A 17,214-nucleotide genomic window follows, 5' to 3' on the forward strand; every position below is an offset into this window, starting at 1 on the left:
GATCACAACTGAGCCCAAAGTTTCTGTTGCTAAGTGAGAAGTTGTTAAGTGAATTTTGCCCTATTTTGCAACTTTTCTTGCGATAGTAATAAAGTGAATCGCTGCATTTGTTAAGTTAGTAACACAGTTGTTAAGTGGATCTGGCTTCCCCATTGACTTTGCTTGTCAGAAGGTCATAAAAGGTGATTACATGACTCTGGGACACCGCAACTGTCATAAATGTGAGTCAGTTGCCAAGCAGCTGAATTTTGATCACATGACCACGCGGAAGCTGCAACGATCGTAAGTGTGAAAAACAGTCATAAGTCACTTTCTTTTAGTGCCATTGTAACTTCGAATGGTCACTAAATGAACTATTGTAAGTTAAGGACTGCCTCTATGCTGTCTTTTGTACTGCATACATTCAGTCCTACATATCTGCAAGTCTTATAACCCAGAGCTGTGAAGAGATGGGAATTATAAAAGTTTAATGAATTATAATTATTGTTATGATAGCAGATTGGCTTTGTACCACTGTTCTCTGACCTCAACTATTCAATATACCATTATAGGTACTGCGAGTTGTAGACAGTTCTGCTTGTGTCCTGGGAACATTTTTTATATATGCATTTTCAAAAAAGAATTAATTCTGGACTGTTTGTGTGCTCTTAATGATATCTCTGAATGGAACTGTCCATTCATTTCTATTTCAGTCACTAGTAAACAAAGACTCAAATACATGTTCCCAATTTATTCATATGGATTCATGAAAGACAAAGCTGTCCTTCAATTCTGCACCGTAAGTTATCGTTCAGCTAGGAACGGGGATATGGCAGTAAGGCAAAAGATTCAGTGCCCCAAAGCTGTTCCCATTTACATCATCCTAGCTTCTGAGTGAGCCCACTGATTCTGGGACTATTCTTTAAGATTTACACAATTGCAGTCGAATGCAGAGTTTAATTTTCATTCTGCAGACATTTTTACTGCTGCATTTACTAACAGGTTGAATTTAACACATTCCTCCGCCTAGTACAGGGGTAGGCAACCTGGGCTCTTTTATGACTCGTGGACTTCAACTCCCAGAATTCCTGAACCAGTTGAAGTCCACAAGTCATAAAAGAGCCAAGGTTGCCAACCCCTGGCCTAGTATGAACTAGCTCATAAAAAACATAATTTTTCAGTAGAATTATAAAACAGCATAATTTTTCCAGTACAATTCCTGTAATATTTGTATTAAAAGCATCATAACCTTGAATAACTACCGTGTTTCCCTGAAAATAAGACCCAGTCTTATTATTATTATTTTGCCTCCAAAAGAGGCACCAGGTCTTCTTTTTGGGGGGTGTCTTTTCCACGGTCTCACCTCGTGGCGGCGGCACCAACAGTCCCGCCCAGCTGACCCACTTCTTCTGCAGCTAAAGGAAATGCCTCACAGCTGAGAATGGCGCTCTGGATTGATGCACGTGGCCTGCATTTCGCTATCAGAGGCCTTCCAGAAAGGCCTCTGCAGCCGATAACTGAACTACGGATTGAATCAGTAGTTCGGTTCTTGGCTGCAGAGACCTTTCCGGAAGGCCTCTGCCGGTGAAATGGAGGCTGGGGGGTGCTGCAGAAGAAGTAGGCTGGCGAGGCGAGGCAGGTGTCGATTTGTATGAGGCCTGGCTGCAATGGTAAGCGGTGTGGGGCATGTGGGGCAGCTCCACCCCTCACCCTGATCCTAGCTTGATTTTTAGCTGTGCACCTCACCCCAAAACTAGGCTTATTTTTGGTATAGGGCTTACATTAGGCCCACCCCCCAAAATGAAGCTAGGGCTTATTTTCGAGGTAGGTCTTACTTTCAGGGAAACACAGTAGCAACTGTTTCCATCATCTATGAACTGATAATTCGATATATACTCTGTCTTTCAGGTCTTAGCAACACTGACATTTTAAGAATTGCATATTTCATATATGTTTGCACAATTGCTACCATTTGATATATAGAATAGGTAGTAAAATTTGGACTAGGTATCTGATCTATATAATTCCTAAGAAAACTGTACTTTGAGTACAAAATGACTTGTCAACCTCAATGATTTTGTGTTTTGACCAGTTATCTCACTAGACATGATCCATTTTCAAGACCTATCTTTTATAGTACACTTAAGTTGGAAAATACTCCCCTCTGTATTCAGCACGATCCTTCAATTCAAGGAGAATTGGGGCTGTTGTTACTAAAAAAACCAATGACTTATCTTTTTGGAAACACCCCCCCCCCGAGTTATAACTGAAAAAACTAATTTAGTTTGGGAAGAAGTTTTCTAATCTCAGGGGAGCCTGCTAACTGAATGAACACTTAGAAAAATCATGATTTGATCCCTGCTGTCCCTTTTGTCTCTGGTCACAGCTTCAGCCACTTTGTCTATCAAGGGAATAAGTAACCTTAGTGGTGGTTGCTTAGGAACAGGATGCATTTTTGAATTTCAGAACAGAGATAACACACTCAGAAAGAGGTATCAGCCTTTTTGTTGCATCAAACGGGCCTTCAAACCTTAAGGTGTCCTGGTTACAAAAGCCTCATAGGCAAAGTAACAAACACATTTTTATTAAAAACAAGAAAAAGGAACTTCTTACCCTTGGCTTTGCTTCAATGTTTTCTCTCAATAACCATTCTTCATTAAGCGTATATCTTGCTTTTCCAGTGATGGCATCAATAGATCCTTTATTGATTTGTTGTTTAATAGCACACAACAGCAGGAAAAAAGGCTCCCCAACTGTTTCCTATTAGATGAAATAACAAGCTATGATTTTCTGAGCATAAACTAACAATGGACGTTTTTTTATAACATTGTCCATATATGCAAAGGGTAATTCACACCTCTAGTTGTAATACTAGTGTATTATAAGGTAACCGAAAAGAGCTACTTATCCCCCTACAAAAGCAAATGAAATTATTCACTTATGAGAAGATTTAAGAACCAACATGAAAGCATTCAGGCTGAAAAATTATAGTACAGGAACAACTATACAGTTTAGCTTTGTTCAATATCCTGTACAACTACAATATTTATATGGACCTCTACAGAGAAGATAGATCTGGGTGAGGTGATCCAATGGTTTGAGGTGAGCTTTCATCAATATGCTGATGATCCCCAGCTTTGTATCTCCTGCCTGAGCGATGCCCTGGACATCTTGTCTGGAGGCTGAGGAACCTGGATGGGGCACTATGAGTTTAGACTCAACTCAAGCAAGACTGTGGCTTTGGATGCTTCCTGGATAAGGTGGCACTGCCTTAGATGAACCGGGTGTGCAATTTGGGGGTCTTTTTGGACTCACAGCTCCTGCTGGAGCAGGTGTTAGCCATGGCTAAGAGGGTATTTGCACACCTTGTGTGTACCAGTTGCACCCAGGACGATTTGTTCATTATCTCTCATTCTCTTGTAACCTCCCATTTGGACTACTGCCACATGATCTACATAGGGCTGCCCTTAAGGAACATACAGAAGCTTCAGCAGGGACAGAATGTAGCTGCACGGGTTCTAAATGGTGTCAACTACATGATACATGTAACACCGCTGCTTTGGAGACAGCATTGTTTGTAGGTGTGTTTCCAGGTGCAAATCAAGGGGCTACTTGTCAACTTTAAAGCCCTTCATGCAGTGGTGAGATTCAAATATGGGAACAACTGGTTCTCTGTGTGGATGCCGCTTCTGGAAGTCCGTTCTGGGCCTGGGCAACAAAAAATTAGCTACTGGTTCTGCCGAAGTGGTGCGAACTGGCTGAATCCCACCATTGCCTTCATGGCTTGGGACTGGGTTATCTGAGAGACCATCTTCTCCCAGTTGTTTTATCCATCCAATCTGGCCCATCAGGATTCATATGCTCTGGATTCCATCAGTCAAGGAATGTCGGCTGGTGGGGGCCAGGAGATGTGCCTTCTCTGCTGTAGCCCCTGCTCTATTGAACATTCTCCCTCCAGAGATTAGAATGGATCTTACTCTGTGGGCTTTTTGGAAAGCCTTGAAGACCTGGCTATGTGCCAGGGTCCAGGGCCCTGAGTATATGAAGGGCCCTATTTCCTGGTTATGTTGACAACAATGGATTATAATATGTCTTGGCTGTTACTGATATTTAATTTCTTCTATGTATTGTGTTTTAGTTATTTTAACTATTTTTATGATTGTTTGCTGCCCAGAGTCACTGGCTTGAGGTGGATACTAACTAACTAACTAGCTAACTATTTAAAAAAATGAAATTTCCACAAACTTTTAATTCAGTACTTACTTTGTATGGCAACATTCAAATTGGATAGCAGTAACTTTATTAACATTTTGTGTATAGACTTTTGAAGAATCCGAAAGGAATTTTTCTGATTAAATTCATATCAAATTAAGGAAGCCCTCTTAGTATCATTAGTTAATAGTAATATTTGTTTCATTCATTAAGGGGTATATTTACTTTTGTGATGCAACTGGGCCTCTCCCACATGCAACCAGGTGTGTACACACTTCTGAATGTCTAACTGCTCTAGTATAACTATTATAACAATGTTTTAGAACTCTACGTGGTCCACATCTGTTCAAATTCCTCCACTTGATGGGTACTAATATTACACATCACTACTGGAACAGGTTATTACTAGCTTTCACTCAGTTGATCTCGGCAATATAAACAAGGCTGTCCATGGGTGTATACCATCTGTTTTGTAGTGCCAAGATTTAATTTTTCATCAGCATAATTTCTTCTGATAAAATGATTATAATTCTAACTTATTCATTTGAAGATTTTGCTAACACTTTGTTAGATGTTTACTTCTTACTGGAGTTGCTGTTATCAATTTAACCTGTTTTCATTTTACTCTTTTAATTTTTTTTTGATACATTTCACAACAGCCGCATTGTCACTAGATGAGAAATATGCTTATTTAATTTATAGGGATAGAACAGAAAAATATTAATGTCTCTAGATTCTAGAAGTGGTAAAGTGGTATTACATGTCAGATTATGATATTAAATCATTCTCATTTTGGAGGGAGAGGTTTTTTTACAGTGTTTACCTCCATTTATCTACTATTTATCCACTTTCTTTCAGAAGGAAAAAACTGAATAGTTGCAGTAGCAGTAGGAACTCTTCAAGCAGTCCAGAAACACCCTCCTAGGTTAGTGTATTTAGTACTATTCCTTTAGCTTCGCTTACAAAATTGGAGAGAATAAAGCTTCAAGAATGTTTGCTGAGAAAGCTGATTTTGCTATGAAGCTACAGTGGCCTAGTGAGTAGTTATACACTAAATTTAGACCCAGGCCTCTGAAAAATCAAGGTCAGTTATGCATTCTGGATCTGCACTAAACTTCAGATTTAAGTTCCTTCTCCAATACATCAACACCTTGTCCTCCAACAAACAAGGCTAAACCTCCACACAAAATCTATTAAAGTCTCAGAAACAAAATATGTGTCAATCATAAAGCTGCTTCCAAAGCTAGTGAATGTGCTTTATGAGGAGGCCACCCTGACAGAACTAGTATTTATTGCCATGGCATCACATATACTGCATTTGATTAAACAGAGTGCATGAATTTTTCTACTTTGTTTTGAAAGATACTGCTACAAAAAAAGCTAGGGCTTTTCAGTTACTGCTGCAGTATTTTGCAACAGGTTTAATGGCAAGGGTTACTACTGAAGAAAGAACAACTACACTACATGATATATATATATTTTGTTATTTGAGCTAAGAAACACATTTAAAAATGGAGAAGGAAATACATAGAAAACAATTGCTGATGAAATAGCAATGCTTGGAATGTTTTATAAAATTATTGTGGGAAATAGTTTTGGAAATGACTTGGATTTTTTTGTGAGAGAAAATGATTAACAGGCTTTCTTAAAAGAAAAAAACATATTTTTCCACTGTGTTTGTTTTTTTAATAAGACATTTTGACTTGCGACTGTAATATGGTTCCTTCAAAGTAATCCTGAACATAAAAATAACTTGCATGAATAAAAATTGCAAATTGGCATCTTTCTTTCAAATGTTCCTTATATGATGTTTTCAAGCTGCTTCTCTATATGCCTCAACCTAAATGGCCACTTGAAAAACATAAAATAGAATATCAGGCAAATTTATATGTTATTCTTATACTGAGACAACTTTATGCTATGCTATAAAGTAGCTGGTTCAAGCACAGCATGTTGTCCAAACACAATGTATTGTGTTAATTCTAGAAAGCAAGGTTTTCATGGTGTATATCATCATAATGTTGGAAAACTTTGTATACCATCTAAACTCAAGATTATGGAACCATGTTAAAATGAGCTATAAAATGCCTAGAATGCAAACAAACAAAATCTATTATGTTTTATTCTAAAGAATTCAAACAGTTGCAAAGCAAGGCAGCCAATATGCAAGGACTACCTGCACACTGACTATGGTAAATCTAGACCTCTATGGAGAAACACCACAATTTCTTTCTCACTTAAATACAGAATAAGTTCCTTACAACTTCATATTTTTATAAACATTATAGTAAACGAAAAACCTTTTGTTCAGAACCTACTTTGTTAAATGTTACAGTACATCATAATTTAAAGAATATTGTTGGCATTTGTTGAAATATAGCTATAAGGCATCCTTCCATCCTTCCGAGGTCAGTAAAATGGGTACCCAGATTATTGGGGGCAATTTCCTGACTCTGTAAACTGCTTAGAGAGAGCTTTAAAGCACTGTGAAGCAATATATAAGTCTATTGCTATTGTTACAGTAAATTACTGTCTCAACTTCTTTACTTGGCATGAGAATCCACATTCCCACTGATCATGAGCATCCTAGAGTATGAGAAACATCAAGATGGGAATTCCATGGAAGAGATTCATCTACCTATGTATTCACATTGTTCACACATATACACATTCACACTAATAGTACCCATAGCTTTGATCAAGTCTGATGAATCAAATGAAGTCTTGCAGATTGACAATGAAGGACTGAGGTTAGCCTAGTCTAGTTTACTCTCCACTGAGAACAAAACAGATTTTTTTAATTAAATGTTGAACAGCTTGATTGGGACAACAAAGAAGATAGGCAGAATCTTACATAAAGATACTTATTGAAATATATGTTTGTCATTGCAGTTGCCTTTTGCTTATACAATGGATAACTACGACTGACTATTTTGAAAGTTTGCATTATTAGAATGCTTGTGCTTCAATTTTCTGTTCTGCAACACAAATGGATAGAGTGTTTGGGAGGGCATTAATGTAAAACAAATGTGTACATCATGTAATGCTAACTTATGAGGAAAAATGTAAGCAGCAGGAATTTTTTTCACCACATGATTGTTAGGGACCTTTTGCAGCAGCTGTTTCAAATAGATGTGATTAATGGGGATAATTGAAAAACAAAAAACAGATCTAACATCAGATATGTCTCATGGACTAATGCTACAAGAGAGTAAGTTAATATCGGTACAAAAACAACTTGCATAAGTGGATTTGTTTCACAGAAACAAATTAGGTACATTTTGGAGATATCTGACTAGCATATTTTATACAGTATATACAGTGTATATAGGAACAAATTAAGATGATGCATATAATTTTTAAAAATTCCATTTCTCTACTGGAAAAAGGGAAAAGCCTTCAACAATGACAAAAAGTTATGATTTATTTTCTGTGATTCTAGAAATCTGTTGAATTGGTTTTTGGAAATTAAAAGTGTGGGTAGAATTAGAAGTTATGGTATCAACAGATTGAATAAAAATCTCATTACAGTTACCACATATAAATGGGTCGCTGAGCAATGAAATGAAAACACTGTGGAGTTATAGTTCCATAGAACAAAATTGATTTTTGGAAGTCTATTCTGAATTTTCATTCATTAACACTGCCCTCTTCATGAAAGAGTTTTGAAATCAGATGATGGAAAGCAAATGACTGATGATTCTCTTGGACACCTACCATCAATCAATATGATGAATTGTCTAATTTCATCAAGAAAAGAACTTTTCTAGTTTGCTATGTCATATATTAAGGAGTAAAGACTGAAAATGAGTAGAGTGTTGAAGACAAACTGGGTATTAAGAGTTTTATAGCAAGGTATAATGTTGGTTACTGTGATTGTTTATTCCTGATCATTATCATCTTTCTTTGGCAGTTCAACAGAAGAAAAGTTTTATATTGAATTCTTGGTTCCAGCCAGAAAATGTAGGGATCCAGGAATTGGAAAAGGTGTGCAGAGAATCTGGATAGCCACAATATCAACCAAAGAAGAGTGGGCAAAACTCTTCTTTCAGCTATTGGATAAAAGGTTCTGCTAAAATAAAGGCAGTATTTTTTAAAAGACTTTAGGCTCACTATAAAATTTGAAAAATAATTTTTCTTTACAGCAGAATATTTTTAAGAAGATACTATCACTCACAATTGATATTCAACACTGGTACCAAAATGAATCTCTTCATGCTTGGCGTTCTACTACCCAAAAAAACGATAATGATTTTTGAGGAAAAAAATCTGCTGCTGCAATTAGACCAGAGTGAGCTCTAAAAAGCAAGGACTTACACAGATCAATGAAAGCCGTATCTATAAATGCTGGCTTTTGAGAATCACAGAGTATTGGAATTGGATAGTTAAAAGATATTGTGAGAAAGTGGTAAGAGTCACCTTTAGTAAGAAAATTGGAAAAATATTTATAAATGTATTTATCGGATGGTCCTAACCCTAACCCTAACAGTTTGTGGTCACCACCTCCAACATAAGTCTCCACTTTAGGGGACCCAACTTCAGCAGCATTTGGATATATCCTAAACTAAATTCAATGCAGCACTCTTTGTCAGAGGTTTACAATTTTTCAGGTTTTTTTTTCAGTTTTCAGTTGCGCTTGATTTCCTTTACTAGTTCCAAAGCAATAAGAAATGTCACTGCACAGCAAATAGCTGGATGATTTACAACTATTCCCAAGTCTGAAAAGGAAGTAGATTTGTGATGCTTCAAACACCATCTACAATTATTCTTTCTGTGCATAGGATAATCCCTGGTATCTCATCTAGGAGGATTAAAAAGACACTTATTTCAGTTCTTATAAGTAGGTTCAAAATCTACAGATTGCATTCAATTAAAACAGGCTTATCAAGACAGCCAGCTTACTATGCTTTCCTCCAGTTTGTAAGGTAGCCAAAATACAGTGGCATAATTTGTTCCATTCAAACAGCCAATCTCGATTCTTCCTCAGAAATAAATCTCTTTAGCAGTGCCATCCCTACAGGTTTAATAGAGACAAGTGAAGGACAGCAATTCATTGCTGAATTTTCTCTCCCACTAGCATTTCTACATTTACTTGCTAGATCAGAAAAAGCCTACACTCCCAGCAGGGTCACCCAAGGAGTGAAGATTGTGTCAGTTGCCTGGTTAAAGCAAGCAAGCATTTATATTTTAGCAGCAGGGATACATAAAGATGGATTGGAAATGGATTGTTGCTTTAATGATATTGATAAAGGCAATAATTTCATAGTGTATGGGAGAAAGCAATGGTAAACCACTCCTGTGTTTTACTGAGAAAGCCACATGAACACACAACATAATGTGACTGACAATGTAGTGCTGCATGACAGGCCTCTCACGTTGGACAGCATTCACTAAGGTAGTGACTTCTTAAAGACCTGAGGATCCTCTGGAGTACTAATAGCATTTATGACATGATCAGATTAAAACTGAGATTACCATGCAGGAAAAGAAAATCCAAATACAGTGAAAACATGAAACTTAAGAACATGGAAAAACACAACATAGTGAAAGAAGAAATAAATTAGTTATGCACCGATATTTTACATGACTGTAGATTGAAGTAGACTGGAATTGTATACATTTCAGTTAGAAGATCATACCCAGGACATGAAAAAAAAAGGAATGGCAAGAACAGTACTTGTCCACAATGTAGTCAGTGACTAAATAATGTAAATCATTCTTCATGGACATCTCTTTAAGATGACACGTTTATGTTTTAACCACTGATGAAGAAGAAGAGGAAATGATGAGTTTTATAGTCACATTCAATTTGAAATAGACAGAACATGCTAGCAAGATTAGTTGCTTGAGGTTCATGATTGGCATGCTAAAATTAGAAACATTAAGGAGGAAAATATAGTTGGGTTGTATGGCCAAAAAAAACTAAAATGAAGTAGGAGAATGATTTCTGCCAATCCAGAGATTTCTTCATTGATAACCCAAACTTAAACAATTAAAACAATGCCTATATACATTAACAACATCAGATGAAGCACAGATAAATCAAATAGACTATATATTATTAATGCAGAGGCAGAGTTCAGTGATAATAGCAAAGATATAGCCTGCGTCTTTCTGTCAAACAGAAACATTGCTCACATGCAGATTTCAAGTTAAGAAGAATAAAGCCAGACAGTTTCCATGATATGATTTTGAACATATACCCACCATTTTCAAGGAAAACATCAGCAATCAGTTTGGTATTTCACTGATAGGGAACCAAAGGAATTGTGGAATGAAAACAAATACTGTAAGTTGTTAAGGATGAATGTGAAAAGAGACTGTCAAAGATTAAAAATAAAAAACAGAAGAAAGTAACTGGATGACTGAACACATGGTGGAAATTGCCAGGAAGATAAACCAAAGCCAAAAAAAGACAACAATCTCATGAAGGAACATAATAAAGAATTCCAGAGGCTGTTAGAAGGAACAAGAAGCAGCATTATGACATCTATAAAGATGGTGAGAATGGAAACAGATACAGAACTATCAAGAAAGTCTTCCAAAAATGTTCTGAACTTATATGGAGTTTCCAATCTCAATTTAGTGTGCTACGTGATGCCAGTGGACAGTTAGTATCTAATTCACAAAAGATGGAAGATCATATGAAATTTTATACAGTGCAGATGTCAACATCCAAGATATCTTAGGAAATATTCCATACTTACAAAAATCTCTAGTATTACAAGATGAAGTTAAATCAGAACTCTGATCAAGGCCATATACTTTCTTATTTATTGAACCTATATGCTAAGGGGTGTAGGAAGTGTGCTGTAAAAATATTTTTTCATCACTGTTGTAACTACAAATGGTTGCTAACTAAAGTAGATAGTAAGCAAGGTCTACCTGTACCACTGAGTTTGAACACTTTCTGTCTAAACACCAGATGGAAAGATAGCACTGTCTCATCCTTGTTAAAATCAACACTCTTTCAAATTGTCTACTTTACTGGCAGGCTATTTCAGATTCAGCCAATCATATTGCTCTGCAACATACCAAAAAAATTACTCTATTATCACACCTTACATGAAGAATCAATGTATGTCTACAACATCTGCCTCTTTTTTTCTTTCTTATAGCTAGGATAATCTCAGATTTAAAAGAAGGGGGCAGGATGCACAAATTATTTACAAAAATAGTTCATGTTTTAGATTAATGGTTAGGGATTTTAAACTATATTTCAATTTCCTACTACAACCCTTTTATCTTTTATCGTTCCTATGTGCTTCAAATACTTCCTTCAAACAAGTCCCTTGCCCTCATATGCTCATAAAATAGGATCCGTGGTATTCAAAATACTACTCAATGCACAATTCTTTCTTCACTTGTACTGGAATTAAGGTATTGAAAGAAAAAGAGGCCTGAAAGCTGCAGATATTAATTTCTTTTATAAGATATCCTACTCAAATCCCATAGGATAAAACTTGATTTCCTTCCAGAAAATTATATACTGTTGCTTTATATTTCCCTTCAGGAGATATTAGGCTGTCAGCTTTGGTGGTATCAGATTCCAACTGAGTTCTTTTCTCTCAAGAGAGGTTTCTGCTTTCTTACAGTGACTTTATGCAAGATCAGTAGATTTTAGCACCACATTTTAAAAAAAACCCAACATGTTTCTTACTTTTCCCTATTCGCAATTTATTGAATGGCTAACATCAAGCATAAAATGGCCTTTTGCAAAGCACTGAAAACATCAAGCCTGGGGGCCCTGATAATATGGAAAGCCCATATTAGGGCTTCTTTTAGTGATTGTAAGTCCTCTTCGGCTGCTACTTTGTATTCTTTTAATTTTAATTTTACACTGGTTGTTTTTTTATTGTTTTCATTGTGCGCTACCCAGAGTCATGTATATTAAAATGAGGGGCCTATAAATATACTAAATAAATTAATACAGGAATAACTTGATTTAAATTTTAGACCCTGAATGTCTATAATCAAATACTGTAAGTATTTTCTTTAATGAGGGAATTCTAGGTAAACGTATTTTATGGTGTTGCTGTTTGATAATTATAGCATTTATACCACAATCTTTGTTAAAGATAATGTAAATGAATAAACAAAAGAAAGGAATGAGTCAACACTATGTACATTAAAACTACAGTCCAGGAGCACTTATTCGAGGGAATTAACCATTGGCATAGATCAGGGGTAGTCAGCTTTGGCTCTTTTATGACTCGTGGACTTCAACTCCCAGAATTCCTGAGCCAGCACAGCTGGCTCAGGAATTCTGGGAGTTGAAGTCCACGAGTCATAAAAGAGCCAAGGTTGACTACCTCTGGCATAGATGAATGCTTTACTTTTAACAATCTCTTTTTTTAGGTACAATATGTTCTATTTTGTTTCTGCACACACAAACACGTGCATGCTCACACACATGCATACTATTGTCTTTGGGATTAAGGATAATGCAGAAAAAAAAGTGATAGAAAAAACTGAAATCAGGCAAAAAATGTATAAGTGAAAAATGTGTACATCTTTATACATGTTTCCTAAAAATGTTTGGATTGCTAACAAAGAATTAAGGGGGACTGGGATAGCTATTTCGAGCTGGTTAGCTCTCATCAGCCAGACATACCCTTCTGAGATTCGAACCTGGGCTGCTTGCACGTTAGGCAGCTGTGTTGACCTTAAGCCACAGGCTCTTTTTCACTTTGTCAGCTGTATCAGGGAGGGAAGAGACCAGAGGAGGAGATTCATCTTGAGTGTTTTGGTTTTTTTTTTGATGCACCCTGTCGGCCCAGTTGCAGTAGCGACTGCTGCCTGTGGATGGCTCTAGATTGAGCTGATACAGGTAAAAGATTTCTTCCTCCCATATTTGGGCCGACAGGGTGCATAAAAAAAACCCACTCAAGATTAATCTTTATACATATATTTATGCAAATAAAAATTATTTCTCATTTCTGGCAACAATTTTCACTAATCCTTGAACCGGTGTAAATAGTTCTTAATATTCTCACACTATTATGTATTTTTTACTTGGTTATTACTGCATAATAAAATTCAGAGAAAAGTAAACATGAAAGGATAACTATGTTCAAGCATACATATTATTCAGATTTCTTTTTTTAAAAAGGCTGGTTTTTATTAATGAATTTTCCCTGGGAAATCAAAATATGTCTGGCATAATTTAGTGGGAAAACTTGTAAACGCACATGTACAGTATTTACCAAATGAAGGATTCCCAAAATAATTTTATAGGAATTAGAGAAATAGTTGAAAGAATCCTGCGTGTATGAAGACAATGGACATTTAGGGTAAGCATGTTTTAAAATTTAAGTTATCTCTGAAAATATCTCTAAGCTTAGTTCTTCAAAGAACACTAAAACTGGAGAATTTTTTGAAAGCCGGTATCTGCTGAGATTATGCAGACAATATTTGTAAGTTCAGCCCATTACTGAGATTTGCATAAATAGCTGCAGTTTATGCTTGGATTATTAGGTTAGCCTGGCTATGGAAATACCAGTTAGTAGTTTTCTAAAAGCAGACAAAGCTTCTTGAAAAGAAATGTGGCCAATGTGAATAGTCTTAATTAAATTATTATTACAAAACGTGAGTGATTCTGAAATAAAAACTGAATAATAAAGAACTGAATACGGAAATTCCACAGCATCACCAATTAGAAACCTTGTTTTTGTGTAGAAAAGGTAATCTTTGCAGCTTAAAGATCTGCTAAATATTAGAATTAAGTTGCCATACACAAGGCCTTTTCTTGGCATGCAAATTACTGTTTTAACTACATTACAATGATAAAAGTGATCTTCTCTGTATTGCAACATATGAATTCCAGTGCAGCATTGAAAGAGTTATTGCTTGTTGAAATCTTTACTCAAATGCTCAAATACATTGTATTTTTAAATTGCCACAGCTGCTTATGTATTAGCTTTTCTTCGGACTTTTAGCAATTCAATAGTTCTTCAGTTTTCTGGGTGGTCCAGGCAGCTCACAAACTCTACGTTTTATATGTCCAAAGGTATTGTTGGGAACATTGAGTAATAATGACATATCTAACTTATTTTTTCTTGTGGAGTAGTATAAAAATGCATGAATACAACAATACCTGAATGCAGAACAACTAAAAGGCTATGCAAAACTTCCAAATGATATTGATAAATCCTCCAATAAAGTCAAAATACAAGTTGACATATCAGACTAATTTAATACACTACCTGTTCTTATGATTTGAAGTATCATAATAAGATGATGGAATGTTACCTGTCCTAAATTTAAATTAATAACTTCAGGGTTAAAATGTATCCAGGACCTATGATTTTTTTAAAAAAAAGAAAATGATATTTCTATCTTATCAGTTTTTCATACTTTGACAACACTGAATATTAGATAACGATCTATTAGATAACTAGTATTAAAGTGCGTAAAATGGAAAACTATATACTGAAGGTCTTAAATGTCCAGTCTTTTTTATACACATCCATAAGGATACCTGCCACAATTAGGGACATTTTCACTTCCCAATTTCTTACTCTGAGAAAGCTGTACATGCAGATGGACATCCAGTTGGTCAGCATCTTCTCAACCACAGATTCTGTCCTTCTCAACATAAGCTTGGGGTTTTTAGAAGCAGAAGCATCAATGAGATCTACCAAGAGGTCCTTCATGATGCTGGTGTAGTACTCCAGTTTCCCATGCAATGCAACAGTAAGCAAGGAGGCCAGATTGCATCTGAAGAAAGAGTTAATGAATAATAACTGAGACTGATAATACAACATGCGATTCATCAATCAACATGAACAGAAATTAAAACCATGGTAACCTTCCAAATTGCTTTCACAAAGCTCCTCAAAAGTGTTGATGTTTCAAGCCATATGTATCACAGCTGTGCATAATCACATTGTATTATGCCACCCTTTGACAGAAATGGATGCCAATTGTTACAAGAAAAAGGGGATAATAATAGAGAAGGTTAACACCTGCAAGTTGAGCTACAGCACGGCAATGTTTTTAAAGCAAGACAAGAACAGCAGGAACATTTGATTTCTAAAGAAAGATATATTTCATTGCAGATACAGCTCTTGTTCAGATCTACATTAATGATAAAAATGGGAATGGTTCAGGGAATGGTCCTTATACTTAACTCCTTTGATATTTCTTATTTCTATTTTTTTAGTATAAGGTAATATAACCTGTCACTATCTGTGATTCTGCTATTTCTAAATTTGAGCATCTACAAGAAATTTTCCATATTATCAATTTTCCGTGTGGTTCAAAATCTGATGTTGTGGGTATTGAAATGGTTCTTCTCACAAAAGTTGGCAAGCCATATATGCTCAACTTGTTGCCATCAAGGCTGCTCCCCATGTGTATGTTTAAAAGTTAGCGAGGCAAGGCAAGCTAACACATTGTTTCCATTTCACATTATTGCAGGGGCATTAGGGTAAAAAGGTCGATGTGGGATTTGGACTGCCAAAGTTATCTCTGGAATAAAAAGAGAACTAGAGATTGCCCACAAATACTCTGGGTTGCAGATTTTTGTGAGTAACTGGCAGAAATAGATATTTTTGCAGCCTCATGTGTTCACCTGGGAGTTGTGGGTTCTATCAAGTTGTAAATGCAGCCTTTTTATGGCCTCAGGGTTCATCCAAACTTAATTTTTTTAAATCACTTTTTGTTTCTTTAAGATTGAAATCCTTTGGAATCACAAATCTGCCAGTTGCTGGTTGAGGTTCTCTTCCATCCGTTTAAAAAGAAAGAAAATTACATGTTTCCAACTTTGTAAGTCCTTTATTTTTTTCTTTGGCCATTTTTTCTTCAGCAAAAGGGTGATTTTAAAATAGATTTGGGAAAGTTTTTAAATGCTAAGGCTCTGTGAAATAGATTTAAAGAAAGATTTAAAGTTAATTAGAAAGTTGCTCTTGGGTAGGAAAAAAATCCGTCTTGTTTACATTTCAAACTCAAAACAAGATTTTGTAGGTCAATTACTAGAGAACAAGATGGCTACTTTAAAGGAAACATTTGGTCTGTGGGTTTGTGAAGGGCTTGAGTTTTTTAACACTTTACTTCAGTTCTTACTGAAGATGAACAAATTCCTTTCCAGATTACCAAAATGGACTTTAAAATGGTCTTAAAAATTACAATCCAACTTTACAAATGTTTTTATGGCGGTCGTTAAGCGAATCAAACTATTGTAAGTTTGATTCCATTTTCCCCAATGGGTCTTTTTTGCCGTAAGTCAGCAAAAAAAGGCTGCAAATTATGATCACATGATTGTGGGATCCTGCAACCAATTATAAATATGAATCTTTTATCGAGCACCTGAAATGGAGTCATGTAATGGGGGAAGCGGGGGTGTCATTTTATAATGGCCAGAAGGACTTTACAGGCTGTAAAGGACCCTCTCTGATACTGTCGTAATTCAGAACAATCATTAAACAACTAGTTATACTGTATGTATAGGATTATCTGTATAGTTACAAATAATTTTGTTATGTAACATTCATAACCAGCACTGTGTTCTAGTTTTTAAATGATTAAATAAAACATTTATTCTATAAGCACAAATACTAGGTTTAAAAAACACAGAACAACAGTACAGAAAAGCATAGAAAAAACATTCTATTTTTCAGAAAGCGTTTATGATGAAAAAAAAATCAGGGTAGACTCATCTAATTTTTCAGAATAACAGCTGTAGCCAGCTTGAATTAAATTTGTGCTATCTCATTTTAGCTTAAGTTTTCAAAGAATCATACCTGTCTCGCACAGCAAAATCTTTTTGCTGCTCAAGAGCATGGACAAACACAATGAGAAAGTGCTTGTTGTTAAGTAAGGTAGAGAACAATGCAATTCCTTCTTCCATATTCGGTCTACAGTTTTCAGGAATCTAAGGAAAAAACGGCAATCTGGATGAGAAAAGAATGCTTCATATATTTTTTTCTTCACATACGTACAAAATAAACTTGCCAATAACCACACTGAAACCAATATTAAGACATACCACCCTAGTATGCAAACAAAGGAAATTAATATTGA

The 17,214-nt window shown here is 35.8% G+C and overlaps 1 protein-coding gene across 1 annotated transcript in view; it reads right to left on the minus strand.

Annotated features, from left to right (window-relative positions):
- PLXND1 (plexin D1) overlaps positions 1-17,214 on the minus strand; it is a 135,050-nt gene that overhangs the window by 39,433 nt on the left and 78,403 nt on the right. The window contains exons 25-27 of the mRNA XM_015823471.1: positions 16,935-17,065; positions 14,712-14,910; positions 2,593-2,739 (exon numbers count right to left, since the gene is read on the minus strand). Coding sequence (XP_015678957.1) covers positions 2,593-2,739; positions 14,712-14,910; positions 16,935-17,065 — 477 coding nt within the window. The remainder of the gene's footprint in view (positions 1-2,592; positions 2,740-14,711; positions 14,911-16,934; positions 17,066-17,214) is intronic.

The sequence above is a fragment of the Protobothrops mucrosquamatus genome, unplaced genomic scaffold, assembly GCF_001527695.2.
Source record: "Protobothrops mucrosquamatus isolate PMUCROS unplaced genomic scaffold, P.Mucros_1.0 scaffold1880, whole genome shotgun sequence".
Taxonomy (NCBI): Eukaryota; Metazoa; Chordata; class Lepidosauria; order Squamata; family Viperidae; genus Protobothrops; species Protobothrops mucrosquamatus.